General features: G+C 41.3%; 1 protein-coding gene across 1 annotated transcript in view; it reads left to right on the top strand.

Moving 5' to 3' along the window:
* The window catches only part of LOC121323490 (kyphoscoliosis peptidase-like), a 28,690-nt gene extending 13,462 nt beyond the window's left edge, over window positions 1–15,228 (top strand). Inside the window, exons 9-13 of the mRNA XM_041264576.1 lie at window positions 10,466–10,664; window positions 10,830–11,015; window positions 12,179–12,429; window positions 12,798–12,989; window positions 15,193–15,228. Coding sequence (XP_041120510.1) covers window positions 10,466–10,664; window positions 10,830–11,015; window positions 12,179–12,429; window positions 12,798–12,989; window positions 15,193–15,228 — 864 coding nt within the window. The remainder of the gene's footprint in view (window positions 1–10,465; window positions 10,665–10,829; window positions 11,016–12,178; window positions 12,430–12,797; window positions 12,990–15,192) is intronic.
* Window positions 15,229–18,014: the final 2,786 nt, after the last annotated feature.

Raw genomic sequence — 18,014 nt, 5'->3', positions numbered from 1 at the left:
TTTTTCTCAAGGCAAATGTGTAAAAAAAAAAAAAGTTTAATCTTTTGTGTAGATGGTGACTTATTCTTTAAACTATAGCCTTAAAACACCAACGTTGACTTTTTATTGTACTATTTTGTATTTATATATATACTGAGCATCAAAAGAAACTTATCACTTAAATTTGGATAAAATACACTATATGTGATCGAAAAATGACAATCTCTGTTTTAGCGCATGTGCAGTGTCTTTTTATTGTGTTGAATTGACATCACCAGTTGGTGGCCTGTCATTGACACAGTGTTTCTAAATATTGTTTAAAATTGTAATTCTCAATTCAGTATGGAAACAGCTGCATTTTAGCATGCAAAGCTCCAAACTTCGCATTGAACAGGTTACTTTACATTTAAGAATTCCAGATGGGCTGGGGACAGTCCTACCAGTTATAATAAACTTTGAGTCAGTTTTGAAAGTGAAAGGTTGTGGGAAAATCACATGGTTTAAATAAAAGTCTAGAGTAGCACATACAAATTGTGACACAGAGGTGCTGGGATTTCCTTTGCAACTGCAAGCACCACAGCTTCCTGTGAACTTGTAAAAGTGTGTGAATCCACTGCCAGAGACAGAGGGATTGTATTTGAAATGCTGCACCAGCAACCAGGTTTAGTTACATATAAAATAATATAAGGGCTGCAGTGCATTAGGAGAAATTATTGAATCAACGGTTTTTATGACATGAACTGCAACGGCGAATCCAGAGATTAGATATTTTCTCGAAGTGTACTACAGTCCATGTTACTTTTAAATTTGATGTGGATTTTAAAAATAGGATAGAATATCTATCAATACTACTCAGCCTTACAGTCCTAACAGAGCCTCTGGGGAAGGCCCAGCACCTTCAAAGCAATGTTGCTAACAGGAAACAGCAACGCAAGGAGAGTCGCTTCCACAACAGCCTGCTGAGGAAGCTGCAAAAATCACTGTGCTAATTTAATGTGGTAACTTAAGGGAGCCTACATAAACACGTAAGAACTTACATACACTTACAGTATGACATTTCAAGTAAGGACATTTTTTAAGCAAAAATGAAACGTTTGTCAAGGAGTAATTTCAACCACAGCATATAAACTATAACAAAAAATGATGTTTAAATGTTTATATATATATATATATATATATATATATATATATATATATATATATATATTATTTAAATATATTGCTAACATTTCATTAACTTCAAATGTAGACATTTCTTAAAAGAATGAAAAAAAAAAACATTTCAAGGGTGCAATCGATCTCCTGAAGATACACATGAATTTATTTTACACCTGCATATATAAGATGGCACATGTCACATCTGTAAACAAAACATATATATAGAGGGAGGGTGCAACGAAAACTCAAATATTACCTCTAGGCTCCGAGACTATATAGTGGAGGCAGTCATCTGTACATAGGTCACACTTCATCGATGTCTTCATTTATCTGGTAAACCACTTATCCGATTGATATTAACATTTTTTTGTTCAAGTTTTTGAAGTATCAAATTATGGGGATACTGGGAGTATCTGTCTCTCCATTCACTCTCCGTCTGTGTGTGTGTCATTCTTACATTTTTCAACGATCTGCGTAATCGCTTATCAAAGTCTCATGAAACTTGGTCGTCGTCTTCAAGTCTTCACATCAGATTTTTTCAGTCCATCATTGCCCAATGTCAGAGGGTTCTACCAGGTCTGTCCTTGAGCGAGGCGTAGGCATCAGCGGCACTGTAGTAGGTGTTCCATCACCTCACTGTTTCAGGGCAACCTTGCAGCAACCCACGCCAGTGCACAGGTGTTCAGTGTTCTCTACAGTTGCCCTTTCCAGTGTGATCCAGGTGCCAGTCACTCAATGTATCCCCAAGGGGCTCTTTCTTATCCAGTGTTCTCACTAGAGTCACATACGCTTGTTTTCTTCTGATCCTTTAAGGGGGAGCACACTCTACACAAAACTGTGTGGTGATTTTGACTGACCCAGTGTTGGGTTGTGGTTGTGCAGGGGTGGTGTCCTCGTGATTTTAACTGACTCAATGTTGAGTTGTGATTGTGTAGGGGTGGCGTCCTCGTGATTTTAACTGACTCAGTGTTGAGTTGTGATTGTGTAGGGGTGGCGTCCTCGTGATTTTAACTGACTCAGTGTTGAGTTGTGATTGTGTAGGGGTGGCATCCTCGTGATTTTAACTGACTCAGTGTTGAGTTGTGGTTGTGTAGGGGTGGCGTCCTCATGATTTTAACTGACTCAGTGTTGGATCATGGTTGTGTAGAGGTTGCGTCCTTGTCATTTTAAGTTTTAAAATATAATGCACAATCATTAAGTTCACAAATAGAGTACCAGACATTATCATTGCCGATAATAATATTGTTCCTTATTAACGTTCTTTATTGTATGAATGCGTGCTTTCCAAACAACCCCCCCCCCCCCCCCCCCCCCCCCCCTCCAGATAAAGTGTTATTACTTTACTCCCCCCCTTACTCATTCTGGAAAAAAGATGCAAAACTGTGTCCTTTTATATTCTAGCTGCTCCACATGCTTAGCAGTACTGTATAGGCAGGGGAGTTATTTACCCTTCATATCCCAATGTTAACAGGGGGGCATTGTGACAGGCAAGTTTCACGAGGAGAGGAAGCTTGAGTCTTTGCAGCTGTCCCTGCTTCCTCTACCATTCATGTGCTGCTGGACCACTCCTGTGTCAATGCAATTATCACACACTGTAGTTAACCATGCAGTAAGTGTATAGTTTCTTTACTAATGGTCTATCATAGGAGACTGATCTGATTAACTGAAATCACTGAACATATTTGTTTGTGTAATATTACTGAAACAGTCCTTTGTTGCTTCTTCACAATTTTTGAAGCAGCTGCTTTCTGTTCTTTCAGTTCTTCCTGTGCTGTGGATAGGGATGGGATGTGGCGGTATAAAATGTGCCCTTTATGATAACTGTTAAAAAAAAATACCATGGTAACCTTAATATCACGGTATTCAGTACATCATGCAAGTTATAAAATAAAGACATAAATCAGATCTAGTATTTGCTCAAAATGACGTGGTGCTGTAGTTTATTAAAATATTTTAACGTATAAAATTAAATAAACAAACAAACAAATAAATAAATACTTTGTTTAGCTGATGGTAAATATAATTGGGAAATGATCGGTCTTATTGCTTAAAACACAAAGCAGGTTATTATTTAGCAGCACGTGTTATTGGATTTATAGCTACACGTCACAACATTTCACAAGTAAGCTTCCAATGATAATTACATGTGGAGTTTGCAAAAAAAAAAAAAAAAAAACTTCACTTTCCTCGTGTTCTTTTTGAGCAGATTTCCAGCGCTGCACAGAATCGCGTAGATGCGCTGTAGATGTCACTACAGTCACTGTAGCCCAGCACAGCTTTGAAATGTTATTGCGGGAGGCTGGCTGCGGCTGTGAATCAAAGGGACGATGCAAAGATCAGGAGTGACCTGCTAATCGCAATGCAAATAACCACTAAAACTACTGCTGCCGCCTTGTTAACGAGGCGAACGACATTTTATCATTATTCAATGAAGTCGTGAACAGCCTTGTCAACGCTACATGAAATAACAAATCAATTATTTTAACAAACATACTGTACTATATCCGTGATGAGTGATGTATAATTTTACAATAAAGTTAATGTTAATCAATTACATTAAACTGACTTTTGATAATCCTGACAAATGTAACTATAACACGTTGAAAATGTGTTCGTGATGCAAGGTTTGGAGAAGGCATTTCTCTAAAAGCTGTGTGTGTGTGTGTGTGTGTGTGTGTGTGTGTGTGTGTGTGTGTGTGTGACGTCAGAAAGGCAGCAGCCAAGAGCAGCCGGCGAGAGAAGGGTATGGCTGCGTCCTGGCAGAACCAGGCTCGGAGGGACCTCGCTCTCAGTCGTCTGTCTCAGCCTTTCTGCGCAAGGCCCCAGAAATCAGCAGATGTACCAAGTGTTGTACATCATATCATTGTCCATTTTGTTCACATCGATATCACTATGTAACACAATTTTTGTTCCTGGGAAGTAAGTGTTATTTCCTAATTGCTTATGCCTCAAAAGTATAGAAAATGGCTATTATTCCCCACAAACTTTGCTTTTGTGACCAGGACAGTGATATTTTGAAATTTACCTATTTCCAATGAGAAAACAGGCAAATTTATGTCTTTTCGTTCACATAAAGTCAGAAAAAAACAACTTATGAATCCAAATTAACATGTATTTATACTAAAGTAATACAAAAATGACTACAAAAGATTTAGAAGTGAGTAGTTTTTCGTGATTTACGATTATACTGTAAATCACTTTCACGAATCAGCCCCCAAATGTAGTCTCCCATCATGTTCTCGTTATACTGTCCTTGGTAGCGGCGTTCAAAGTCCAGTATATCCTGGTGGAAGCACTCGCCTTGCTCCTCCGAGTACGCTCCTATGTTCTCCTTGAATTTATCAAGATGAGCGTCAAGGATATGGACTTTGAGGGGCATCCTACAGCCCATTGTGCCGTAGTTCTTCACCAGAGTCACAACCAGCTCCACATAGTTTTCAGCCTTGTGATTGCCCAGGAAGCCCCGAACCACTGCGACAAAGCTGTTCCAAGTCGCTTTCTCCTTACTAGTGAGCTTCTTGGGGAATTCATTGCAGGATTTTCTTTATCTGTGGTCCGACGAAGACACCGGTTTTGACCTTTGCCTCAGACAGCTTAGGGAAGAAGTCTTGAAGGTACTTGAAGGCTGCCGACTCCTTATCTAGAGCTCTGACAAATTGTTTCATAAGGTCCAATTTGATGTGCAGTGGTGGCATCAGCACCTTCCAGGGGTCCACCAGTGGCTCCCACTTGAAGTTGTTCCTCCCCACAGAGAACTCGGTCCGCTGTGGCCAGTCCTGCCTATGGTAGTGCGCCTTGGTGTCCCTGCTGTCCCAAAGGCAAAGATAGCAGGGGAACTTGGTAAAACCTCCTTGGAGACCCATCAGGAATGCTACCATTTTGAAGTCTCCTATGACCTCCCAGCCGTACTCATCATACTTCAAGGCGTCCAGCAAGGTCTTGATGCTGTTGTAATCCTCTTTGAGGTGCACCGAGTGAGCCAGGGGAAGAGACGGGTACTTGTTACCATTATCGAGCAGCACGGCTTTGAGGCTCCTGGATGAGCTGTCAATGAAGAGGCGCCACTCATTCTGATTACAGGTGATTCCGATTGCCTCAAACAGACTGGTTACATAGTGGCAGAAGCAGAGCCCATCTTGACGGATGAAGAAGCTGGAAAAAGGTTGGTGATGCTTCCTCTGATCTGCGACTTGCACACTTTCATCCAACAAGTTCCACTGCTTGAGCCTAGATGTCAAAAGCTCGGCACTGGACTTGGTGAGACCAAGATCTCTAATCAAGTCGTTGAGGTCTTTTTGGTTGGGTTAGTATGGGTTTCTCTCCTCAGCTCCACCTCTGAAATTGTCATCTGGATCTACAACGTCTTCCTCGCTCTCTGACTTGCTGCTCTCTTCTAAAGACGGATGCTCTCTCTCCGGAGGAGTGGGTACGGGGAGCTCATGGCAGTGTGGCACCGGGGCGATGGATGAAGGAAGGTCCGGATACATGATAGCAGGTGCATTCTTGCCAGTCCAACGTTTGGAAGGCTGGGCTGGGTGATTGTGGGATGGATGGGTGAAAAAATTTCATACAAGATGGATGGGTGAAGTCAATTTCATACAAAACAGGTTTGAGTGGCTTTTTGGGCATGTCCCCCTTAGGTGGTAAGAGAAAAACTCTTAGGTGGGTGTCACAAAGACGGCTGGAGTGAGTGACATCAGAACCAGGAAGGGAATACACCGAGACAAAACAGACAGGACGGATGAAGTGAAATGAAGAGACGCTTGCTTGCGCTGGTTTATTGTAAATAAAAGGGTTTTAAACAGACAAAAGGCAGGACACGGCACATTCGCCAAAATAAATAGATAAACAAAAAACGGACTATACTTAACAACACGGTGCATGGACACTGACAAACGGTGAGTTTTAAATACACAAGTATCGTGCTGGTCCCACCAGCACGTAATAGCAATTGTTATTAAATTTCTCCTCCTCTCTCTCCCGTTCTCCACTCACCGAACACCCAACCCCGAGTGGGTGAAAACATGTTGTTTTTATGCAGCTGTACCAAGACTCGACTGCTAATCAATCATTCAATTGGAGTCGTGGTACAACTGCACGTGAATTAATAAAGTGCAATTCCCTGTGCTCACATATTACTACTTTTTACTTGCATGTGAAGTGCTGTGCAATCCTCGTGCCTAAATACAAATATACATTTTAAGCACTCGTGTTACACAGACCCGTTTATATCCTGTGCACCAATGACTATACACCAACATTTAACACACCATACGCAACATATAACAGATAATATACACAGGGCGGGCACTTTGTCACAGTGGGCCACCTAACATGGAGACTGGCGGGAAAAACCCTGTTTAAATTACTAGGGAGAGCCTGCAAATTGTTTCTTTAATTCAAAGTTTACACTAATGTAAGATGTTCATGGTGGTTCTGTTTTAGACCATACATGTTTACATAATTTCCAATTACACAATACTAACTGCTTGTGTTTTGTGTTTTTATGTATTTTTTTCATAAATTACTAATTTGCCAACACACCAACTAACATGTAGAACTAACAAGTTTTGTGTATTTACAGCAATCTCGCAGAGTTGATTGTCAAAGGACCTTGGACAACCATAACTGGCCTAAGATTACCTCTTGTTATTTTTGTAAATAATGATTAAATCTGTATTGATATACTAAGTTAGTATATATTTTTTTATGTTGAATAACCATGGAAGACGCTTTGCACACTGGACAGAAGAGGCTGCCTTTCTGCTGAAAAGACTATTTGTTCTACAACAAGACCAGGTATTAGTCTGTGTATTCAAAGTTCTCAATAATTATGAATAACGCCTGAAAAACATAAGATTCTTCCAATACCTGGAAAGTATTTCATTCACAATTACATGAAATTAAAGGTTTAAGGTTGTCCATGTGTTAACAGGTGAGGCGCAGAATGAGAGTGGGGGAAAAAAACGGCGACTGCAGCCCCCCACAGAGAAACCAGGTATTATTCTCTGTGGTGTCTCCAGTGGATTCCAGTTGTGGTCTCATAAAGGAAAAGTAGCAGAAAATAAATTAACTTTGAACTTTGATCAATGGAAAACATTTCATCAAGTACAATAATAATTCTGACTTTCCTTGAAGATTCAAAGTCAAGTGAAGGATCCATTCAGATAACGGTATGTTTTCACTCTTATTTAAGTGTAGTACAGTGTACGCTATATTTGTTATTGCATGTAGGTTTCTGAGAGTCTTAAAAAAGAAACATTATGGCAACATCAATCTGCTTGAGGAAAAAAAAAAAAATAGAATTTTGTAATGGTAACTACGTGCACAGACACAGGTATGCTTTCTTGCTGTAGTCTACATAGGGGGAGTGTGTATATTACAATGTGGGTATCTTATGTGTCAGTCTTTGTTAACAATAGCAATTTGAAGTTGGCATGGCAACCCTGCTTCAATAAAGTATGAGGTAGCATGTTGCATCGTTCTCTATATATTATTTGTTGTGACTCTTGCTTATTTATTTATTTGTGTGTATTAAGAATATTGCATCATGCTTTTGTTTTTAGGAATTCAGAGTGATGCAGGCCATCCACTCAGCTGTCCAATAGATGCAAGAATTCAACCCAGCTTTCTCTGACATCGGTGACTCTCTCTGCTGACCATGAATGACGAAGAAGCACAAGAAGCTTTAAAGATGTACAAAGAATATTATAACCAAATGCAGAATATAGATGGGGGGAGACCGAGGAAATTCTAGCCCCGTTTTGTTTTTATTTTAAAAATACAAAGGACATGGACATATTCCTTAAGGGAGTGAGAGATGTTAGAGCTGTGGTTCGCAATCCTGGTCCTGGGGGATCACTGCTCTGCTGGTTTTTGTTCCAACCAAGTGCTCAATTACATAATTGAACTAATAATAGCTTAATTTGACTTTTTAAATAGAGTAGCTTATACAAAGTGTAAGAATTTAAGTTCATTATTATAGTGAAATCTCCATCTGTTTAAAATAATTAAAAAGCTCAGATTAGGCAAATTATTAGTTCAATTAATGGTTCAATTATGTAATTGAGTGCTTGGTTGGAACAAAAACCAGCAGGGCAGTGTTCCCCCAGGACCAGGATTGAGAACCACTGTGTTAGAGGACTAATGGTTTATTGCTCACTGTCACCTGTTATAAAAGCAGCACTCCCTCAATTAAGAACCTTTTTTTTCCTAAATAAAACCTCTTTGTTTACCTGCATTGTTGTCCCAGGTACTCAATCACTTGAAACACATAAAAATAAATAAATAAAATAAATTACGTTTTTACTTTTATTTTGTTGTCATAATGTTGTCCCTTATTTTAAGCACCGTACATCAGAGTAACTTATGCTTTAGTTAACGCTAGCTGTAATAAGCTAATGTTAATGTTAATTAGCGAGGCTGGCTAATGTTAGTAATGACTCAATTTGTAGTCAAGGACTGTTAACGTTAGCTAGTAAACTTGCTAGGTTGTCGGATATGACTAAATTTGTCACGTTTCTTAAATTCCCCTTAAAAACTAATATGTTACTATCCGTTGCCATGGAAGCTCAGCGTCCCAGCCTGGGCATATATCAGGGAACGTCACATCTGGAGTAGGACGGCTGAGAGGGAGGTTCCTCAGCTTGGCTCTGCGGGGATGCAGACATACATACTTGGCCGGCGAAGCAAGCTCTGGGTAACAGAACGCATCAATTGAAACGTGTATTCTGTGTCATTGACAGTTTCCTTAAAACCCGTTATTAAAATTCAGTACCAGTTCACAAAAATATCTTCCTCAGACACTTTGCTAAGCCTGCAAGTACCACTGCTTGATTTAGAAGAAGCGTGTTTGCAGTTGAAAAATACGTGTACCGTTGAAAAATGCGTTAACCGGAGTATAAACGAATTATCGTAATTGCGGTTTAAAATAAAAGGAATGGTATTAATACTGTAATGTGTAGCTCCGTCCCATCCCTAGCTGTTGTCCACATATCTGACCGCAGTGATAATGTTGCAAGTGCTAATAAGAAGTAGGTAAATGGAATGTAGAGTTTTCAATCAGTGTGTAGGTAAAGACTGTCACCACTAGGTGGGGCTAGTATCTGCAAAAGTTTGTTTTTAATACACTTTCTCTCTCTCTCTCTCTCTCTCTGAGGATTATGGGAGAGGCTGCTGCAAGCAGGGTTTGCGCGCTGTGTGAGAAAGGTAGTGGTGAGCCGTGTGAGAGCGGTAGTGGGAAGCTGTGTGAGAGCGGTAGTGGTGAGCTGTGTGAGAGTGGTAGTGGTGAGCCGTGTGAGAGCGGTAGTGGGGAGCTGTGTGAGAGCGGTAGTGGTGAGCTGTGTGAGAGTGGTAGTGGTGAGCCGTGTGAGAGCGGTAGTGGGGAGCTGTGTGAGAGCGGCAGTGGTGAGCTGTGTGAGAGCAGTAGTGGTGAGCGGTAGTGGGGAGCTGTGTGAGAGCAGTAGTGGTGAGCTGATGTGAGAGCGATAGTGGGGAGCTGTGTGAGAGCGGTAGTGACGAGCTGTGTGAGAGTGTTAGTGGTGAGCCGTGTGAGAGCGGTAGTGGGGAGCCGTGTGAGAGCGGTAGTGGTGAGCCGTGTGAGAGCGGTAGTGGCGAGCGGTGTGGTGAGCGGTAGTGACGAGCTGTGTGAGAGTGTTAGTGGTGAGCCGTGTGAGAGCGGTAGTGGGGAGCCGTGTGAGAGCGGTAGTGGTGAGCCGTGTGAGAGCGGTAGTGGCGAGCCGTGTGAGAGCGGTAGCGGTGAGCTGTGTCGCCATTTACTTATTATATATTTGTTAAACTTTTTTTTAAAGTATTTTTTGTTATCTTAATACTTTTTAAAGGTTTTTTAGCCAGTGTGTGCCCAGAGATGGGCTCCCACTTCGGTGGGTTTGGGAGGCTTACTAGGTGCCACGGTTTTAAAGTTTTTTCTGAAAATAATGATTCTTTTGAAGATGTGCTGCTTGCCTTGGGGCAGGTGGTTGGTTTTTGAAAAGATCAAATCCGCCTCATGGATGAACAAAGCTATAGTCGTTTTCCTTAACCAAGAAAATCTGGTTAACAAAATTGTGGAAGAGGGATTTATGTTGAATGATTCTTTGGTAACCGTAACACCGTTATCTACACCTCTTACCAAAGTAATACTGTCAAATATTCCCCCCTTTTATTAATAATTCATTGATCGAAAGAGAGCTTTCAAGATATGCTAAAGTAATGTCACTGATCAAAATAATTCCCCTTGGATGTAAAAACCCTGAGATTAAGCACTTCATGTCTTTTAGGAGACAAGTATTTGTACTGCTTGATAACCCGGATAAAACTTTAAATGTAGCTTGGCGTTTTAATAACTGAAGCAGGGACAAGTAGTAGTGGTGGTGACGGGGGGGCGGCCGGGGTGGTTCAGAGAGTGGAGGTGGAGGAGCCGTGGAGACCTGAGCCACAGCCCCAGAGGAAGAGAGCGGAGGAGCCGGAGACCAGCGTGGCTGCAGCGGAACTGGGGGATGCAGTGCCGGTCGATGCAGACAAGGACGGTGTGTACATTGCAGCTGTAAAAAAAAGAAAACTTAAAAAAAGAATATCTCCTGCTGCTGCCGACCTGGCGGCGGGCAATGAGGAGTCTGTGTGGGGCACTTTATGGTCTCTCACGACAGTGGTGTAGGCTCTCAACCCTCCGCTGAGGTGGAGCTGAGCGCCAGGTTTGAAGGACTGGAGAAAAGACTGGCCTCAACCCGCGGTTCTCGTGTCTGAGGACCCAGTGCTGGACAAGGATGGATGGGAGGACGGGCTCTCCGATACCTCGCAGCCCTCTGACATCACGGCCAGCCAGAGGGGGAAACTGTATTCACTGAATGAGATCAGCAATTTTCTTGAAAGAACAAAAGGTAAGAGGCGAGTAGACATTAAATCCTTCTTCCCATACCAGAAATTTTCTTGTGTTCTGCCAATTTAATATTAAGGAAATCGTCTATGGATGAGTTTGACCAGAAAAAAAGGTTCAGACTTAAAAAATATGTCAGCTCAGTTCGGAAAACATTAGCCACATCTAAACATTTTTAATGGCTAGTTTTATTAAGAAAACTTTTATTTTAACGTGTTTGTTATTTTTGAATAATCTATTTTTATCTATGGAGAAATTATTTTAGGCTCTTTTAACATGAACGGGTGCAAGGATTTTAATAAAAGAGCACAATTATTTGATTTTTTAAACAGCAAGCGTTCAAATGTGATTTATTGCAGGAGACACACTCAGATAGCAGTAATCAGTCTCACTGACAGCCTGAGTGGAGGGGCGACTGTATTTTAAGCCACAGTTCTAATTGGCCTCTGTATTAAATACTTTTGACCTGGTTGACATTTGGAGGATTTTTCAATATACATGGATCAAATGTAATCAAAATCAGCTGTCAGGGGCGCTCCTGGATAGGTTCTATACTCCACAACAGCATATTAACAAACTCACTAAAAGTATTATAGCTCCCAGTAGCTTTTCTGATCATCATTTTGTTTCCGTCACTGTTTCACTATCAACCAAATCACATTCAAAATCATATTGGCACATTAACAACAATCTGCTACAGGACAAAAACTTCACTAATTACACTGTGTAACAATTTTTTTTTTTTTTGTTCCTGAGTAGTAAGTGTTATTTCCTAATTGCTTATGCCTCAAAAGTATACAAAATGGCTATTATTCCCCACAAACTTTGCTTTTGTGACCAGGACAGTGATATTTCAAAATATCACTATTTCCAATGGGAAAACGGGCAAATGTGTGTCTTTTCATTTACATAAAGTCAGAAAAAAACAACATATGAATCCAAATTAACATGTATTTATACTAAAGTAGTGTAGTAGCGAGTAGTTTTTCTAGATTTACGATTATACTGTATTTAATTTGAGAGATTGTTGAGTTTGAGAGCCAGCTGGCCAGTGAGAGTGATGAGGGGCGTATAGGGGCCTGCAGGAGAGGAGGCAGCTCCTGGGCGGCCTGCTGGAGAAGAAGGTAAAGGGTTCTCTGCTCAGATCCCGCTTTACTGAACTTAAAGATATGGACGCCTCCACAGCGTTCTTCTTCGGCCTGGAGAGAAAGACAGCACAAAACAATGTGCTGTCTGAGGCTGCCGGGGGGAGAGAGGTCTCCAGCCCTGCGGAGCTCAGGCGTGTTGCAGTGAGCTTCTATACTGATCTCTACAAGGCTGAGGGCTGTGACCCGGGGGAGATAGAGCTGCTTCTCCAGGGTCTCCCCAGCCTGGACAAGGAGGACAAGCAGCGGATTGGACAGGTCCTGCAGGGATGTGTCAGGATGGGGAGCTGCCGCTGAGCTGCCGCAGGGCAGTGATAACACTGCTACCCAAGAAAGGAAACCTCTGTGACATCAAGAACTGGCGCCCTGTCTCGTACTGTGTGCCAGAGAGATCGATTTTTGATAAATTGCTTTTATTAAGAGATCTTTTTAATGTATCCTAAGTCTATAATGTTGATTTTGGTATAATTTCGCTTGATCAGGAAAAAGCTTTTGATAGTGTTGACCATGATTATCGATTTCGTGTTTTAGAAGCTTTTGGTTTTGGCCCTCTTTTTACCTCTTTTATAAGACTCCTTTATCACAATGTTTTTAGTGTTGTGAAGATTAATAACGGTCTGACTGTCCCCTTCCCTGTGCAGAGGGGGATACGGCAGGGCTGCTCCCTCTCAGGGATGCTCTATGCCCTCTCTGTAGAACCCCTGCTATACCAGCTGAGGGGGAAACTGCCTGGACTGGCAGTACCAGCTGTGCCCAATGCAACCCCTATGAAGCTCTCTGCATATTTTGATGATCTCAGCGTGTTTGTCACAACTGACCGAGACATCGCTGTGGTGGAGTCATGCATTAGAATATATGAAAAGGCAACCTCAGCACGAGTAAACTGGGCAAAAAGTGCCCTTTCTTGTTGGCAGCTGGGAGGGTTCCCCCCCTCCGTTACTGCCTTCAGTTTTAAGATGGAAAAAAATTGGAGTCAAACTTTTAGGTATTTATTTTGGGAATGAACAGTTCATGCAGCAGAAGTGACAGAGGGATTCAGTCCAATCCAAACACGACCTTATATTACGGAGATCCACCCCGCTCATAGACGTTTTCACACAAAAATTAGTAAGTAGTAGAGAGAGCAGCCTCTCTCTCTCTCTCTCTCTCTCTCTCTCTCTCTCTCTCTCTCTCTCTCTCTCTCTCTCTCTCTCTCTCTCTCTCTATGTCATACACTTCAGTCAGAAACAAAGTTAAAGTATCATGTTTTTCACAAAGCTAGTGAATGTTTTGATGGAATAAATACAATTCTGTAGAAACTGTTCTACATTGTTGTTATGTATTGTGTGTAAGGAAATAAGTGAGCCCTGACAAGAAGAAGTGCACAAAAGTACACACAGAACCCAGAACAAAGAACACAGAATAGAACCCCTTTGCTTATATACCCTAGCTAACACGCGGCCTTGCACGTGTTGATATACACTGTAACAATTTTTTGCACGCTCTGCACGCTTTGGGATGAGTGACACAGAACTTCTTGTACCTGACTCGGTATTTACATTTTCCCCATTTGAAACGGTTACAGACATTGGCATTTCAGAGTTACCGCCACTTTCAGAATTTCCAACATTGTCATTGTTACATCCAATTGACTCTGTGGATACAGAAACATCATCATCATCATACGTCTGACAATACATATCAGATTGTAAACTGTAGATAATAAAACTGCAGTGCAGGTGTATTTTAATTCATATCAATAATATGAATGTGTACTATAAAAACGTGAAATGTAAAGCTACATTTGTACCGTAAAATGCAATTCCTTGATAGTTTAAACCTGTGCACTATCAGGGAGACACTTGGCAGTCCAGTTTGTTTATTTTACCCAAAGATACCATTTAAAAGCTTACCTAAGTGGACAAACATTTCAACAAATGAAAGCACAGCCAGAACATTTCTGTGATTTTTTTTTTTTTTTTTTTTTTTTTGTCTTTTTTTGGTGATAACATTTTAATCTAGATAACTAAGCAAAGAACATTTCTGGCATGTCAAAACTATTTTTATAAGAGTATGGGGGAACCAATACCTTTAAAAAAAAAAGGAATTCAATTTGCTGTTTGCAGTTGGAAGGGAACAGAATAGCAATTGGTAAGTACATCAGCTGTTGAAGTAATTCATTTTCTATAGTGTTCAGAATTGTGGTAGATTGAAGTGAATTTAGATAGCTTGTAAACCGCACCAGCTCTAGACCTGCAAATAGTATAAATTGGCAAACAGTGTCTTAGCATGCCAGCCGTTCTAAGTGCCAGCCAGTTGAAGTGCCACACATCCAAGGGCAGTTTGAGCTGTGGTTGTCAGAGTGAGGACCTTTTCCAAATCTCTTCCAATGGCTACTAGAAGCTTCATTCCCACTCTCACACCCAGAATGAACACTGGTAAGTACTAGCTTCAGATACCTTTACTAACTCCCTCTCCCCCTGTTCTGCCTGCTACAAACTGTACATTATGCTATACGTTAAGATCACCTTAAGTCTGCCTGCCACAAGTCTGAGCGCAAATGGAGGTCATCTGGACTAACAGCTCACAAAGCGATTTAGACCGATCACCTCAGTAGCTACAGGCGTGTGCTCTCTGCTGCCAGTGTGAAGTACTTCTCTGAAATCATATCCATGGGACTCGGTAAACCAAATATTCTCATTAAAACCACTGATCAAATCCTCCATCCAGCCATCGATAAGTTAATCTCACATTCGTCTTCTTCTCTTACCTGCCATTATTTCTCCTCTTTCTTTCGGAACAAAATCGACGCCATTTATTCTACGCTCTCCTGCCACAAACCCAGTATAGTACTTGACCACCTTGACTCCCCTCCAATTGCCCCTCCTGCTCTCTCTTCCTTCTCTCCTCTCTCCGTTACTGATGTCTCCAGCCTGTTGTTGAAATCAACTATTAGCACATGCCCCTTGGACCCATAGACAACAAATCTCATCCGTTTCTATGCTTCTGATCTTGCTCCTTCCATTATGCACACTCTCAACTTGTCCCTGGTTTCAGGCCTGGTTCCTGCTGCCCTCAACACTGCCAGAGTAATGCCAGTGCTCAAAAAACCCTCCCTTGACCCGGCTGCCTTATTTAACTTCCGTCCCATATCAAATCTTCATTTTTCTGTCCAAAACTCTTGAAAGGACTATAGCCATCCAGCTGATAAAACATCTCGCAGATAATAATCTGCTTGAATCTCTGCAGTCTGGCTTCTGGCCGCATTACAGTACCAAAATTGCTCTGCTCCGGATCATAAATGATCCTCTGATTAATGCTGATGCTACTGCTCCCTCTGTCCTTGTCCTCCTTGACCTAACTGCTGCTTTTGATACCATAGATCATAGCATTTTTCTTGACCGCCTTCAGAAGTTTGCTGGGATCTCTGGAACCTGCCTCTCTTGGATGTCCTCTTACCTATCTGGAAGAATGCAGTCTGTTTTCTGTGATGGAAGCATTTCTGACACAAACTCGGTCACTTGGGGTGTCGTTCAAGGGTCTGTTCTCGGGCCTCTTCTCTTCAAAATCTACATGCTTCCTTTGGGTCAACTCATCCGCCAACATAGCCTCTTGTTTCACTCCTATGCAGATGACACCCAGCTCTACTAAAACTCGACCCTGGTAGCCCCTCTGCATGGTCTGGCTCTCAGCTTGGATCCAAGACATCGAGGCCTGGATGTCTGCTAATTTTCTTCAGCTCAGCATTAACAAATCTGAACTTCTAGAATCTCAAAATTGCTTCCTTGCTCCTGGGAAACGGTCTGCTGCTGCCTTCCTCCACTGTTCAAAGCCTTGGTGTACTTCTGGATAGTACCTCTCCTTTGATGCCCAAATCTCCTCTGTAGTCAAATCCTCCTTCTACTACCTCCGGATGCATCACGCTCCATAAATCGATTGCAGCTGGTTCAAAATGCCACTGCTAGGATCCTTATCAGATGTAAAAACATGATCACATTACTCCCCCTTCTAGCCTAGCTGCACTAGCTACCTGTAAATTTTAGGATTACTTTCGAAATTCTCCTGCTTGCCTACAAGGCCCTCCATCACACAGGTCCAGAGTATCTCTCCAACCTGCTGACCCGCTATGTCCCTGCACGCAAACTGAGGTCCTCTGACTGGGTTGCTTGTTATACCCAAGCAAAAGTGCACCACACTCTGAGAGCGCTCTTTTAGCTTCATGGCCTCGACTCTCTGGAACTCTCTCCCAGCTTTAGTGCGTGCAGCTCCCACAGTCGCCCACTTGTTCTCTCTTGCTTTCAATACTATTTAAGCCTGATATCTGTTATTAGCTGTTGTCTAAATTGCTATTTCAGGTTTTTCACTCCATCTTATTCATATGATTCTGTATTTAATGTATTTGCATTGTTTTTTGCTGTTCGCATTTAATGTACTATGCCCTGTATTTCACTGTATTTAAATGTATTATGCATTGTTCCTCATTATCTTGTAAAGCACTTTATGATGGTGGTCCACTGTAAAAGGCGCTATATAAAATAAAAGTTCACTGATTGAATGTGTACTATTAGCACAAAGAATGTGCTACATTTGTATTGTAAAATGCAAGTCCTTGATAGTTTAAACCTGTGCACTATCAGGGAGAAAATTGGCAGTCCAGTTTGTATGTTCCCCAAAGATACAGTTTAAAAGCTTACCTACGGGACAAACATTTCAACAAATGAAAGCACAGCCAGAACATTTCTGTGTTTTTTTTTTTTTTTTTTTTTTTTTTTGTTTAGTGATAACATTTTAATCTAGATAACTAAGCAAAGAACATTTCTGGTATGTCAATACTATTTTTAGAACAGTATGGGGAAAGCAATACCTTTAAAAAAAAAAAGGAATTCAATTTGCTGTGCAATAACACAAGAAAAGGAAAATAAAAGACTTTTTTTTAAAACTGTATAGAGGCCAGCGTAAACTGTGGAATTACATCGCCATGGTTACAGGCACTGTGAGACTCAACAAACAGAAAAGAGAAGGAATTTGGCATGGTAGATACTTCACTCTCCATGGAGTCTCAGCAAAGCACGAAAACCTTCCAAAAATGTGAAGCTTCCAGAGTGGGGAATCTGTGTAACCCTCAGAAAGCAGGGCACTTGGAGGACCAGGGGGAGAATGGTGTGATCTTGCATTGACAAACTGTTCAAGCTATTTGTTCCTGGGGATATTCTTTTGCAATTTCACAGCAATATGCTGAAGTCAAGATTGAAGAAACTGTTTCTTATTAAGAAAAGTATTTTTGGCAGTGTATGAATGTCAAGGGCCCCTTAGCCACAACCAGTTTAGATTGTGTTGCAGACTGAATGGTGAACATTTCTTAAAATGTCATGATGGTAATGTTGCCAGGAATAGTTTTGTGAAAGTTGCTTCATGGGCTTATAAGGCGAAGCAATTTTAGGGACTCGCATCAATACTGTTTAAAATGGTGTTGCTTCAACTTTTCAGATGTGGGGGAAATGTTACATGCAACTAGTTGCTTGAAAAGTTGCCAGAATAATGTTTTATTTAACAGATACATCTACGCAAAAAAAACTTCTGTTATTCACGGAGGACATCAAATCTCAGCTGGAAGTTTTTTCTGTTTTCACCACAGAACCAATGTTAAGGCTTGGATGCCAAATTCCAAATGCAATGCTACAGAATGTAAAGCTAGGAGAAAATTCAGGCAGGAAAATTAACAAACACACACAGAAATGATCATATGATTGACAGGAACATCTCTATAACCATGAAGTCAAGTTGACAAGGAGGTAAGTCTCACATTCATGTCAACCTCCAAGCAGTGGCTGCTCCCAATACTCATCAAACCAGGTATATTAAACCTACTGTACTTGACC

The sequence above is a fragment of the Polyodon spathula genome, chromosome 11, assembly GCF_017654505.1.
Source record: "Polyodon spathula isolate WHYD16114869_AA chromosome 11, ASM1765450v1, whole genome shotgun sequence".
Lineage (NCBI taxonomy): Eukaryota > Metazoa > Chordata > Actinopteri > Acipenseriformes > Polyodontidae > Polyodon > Polyodon spathula.
This window is presented reverse-complemented; position numbering and strand designations above follow the sequence as displayed.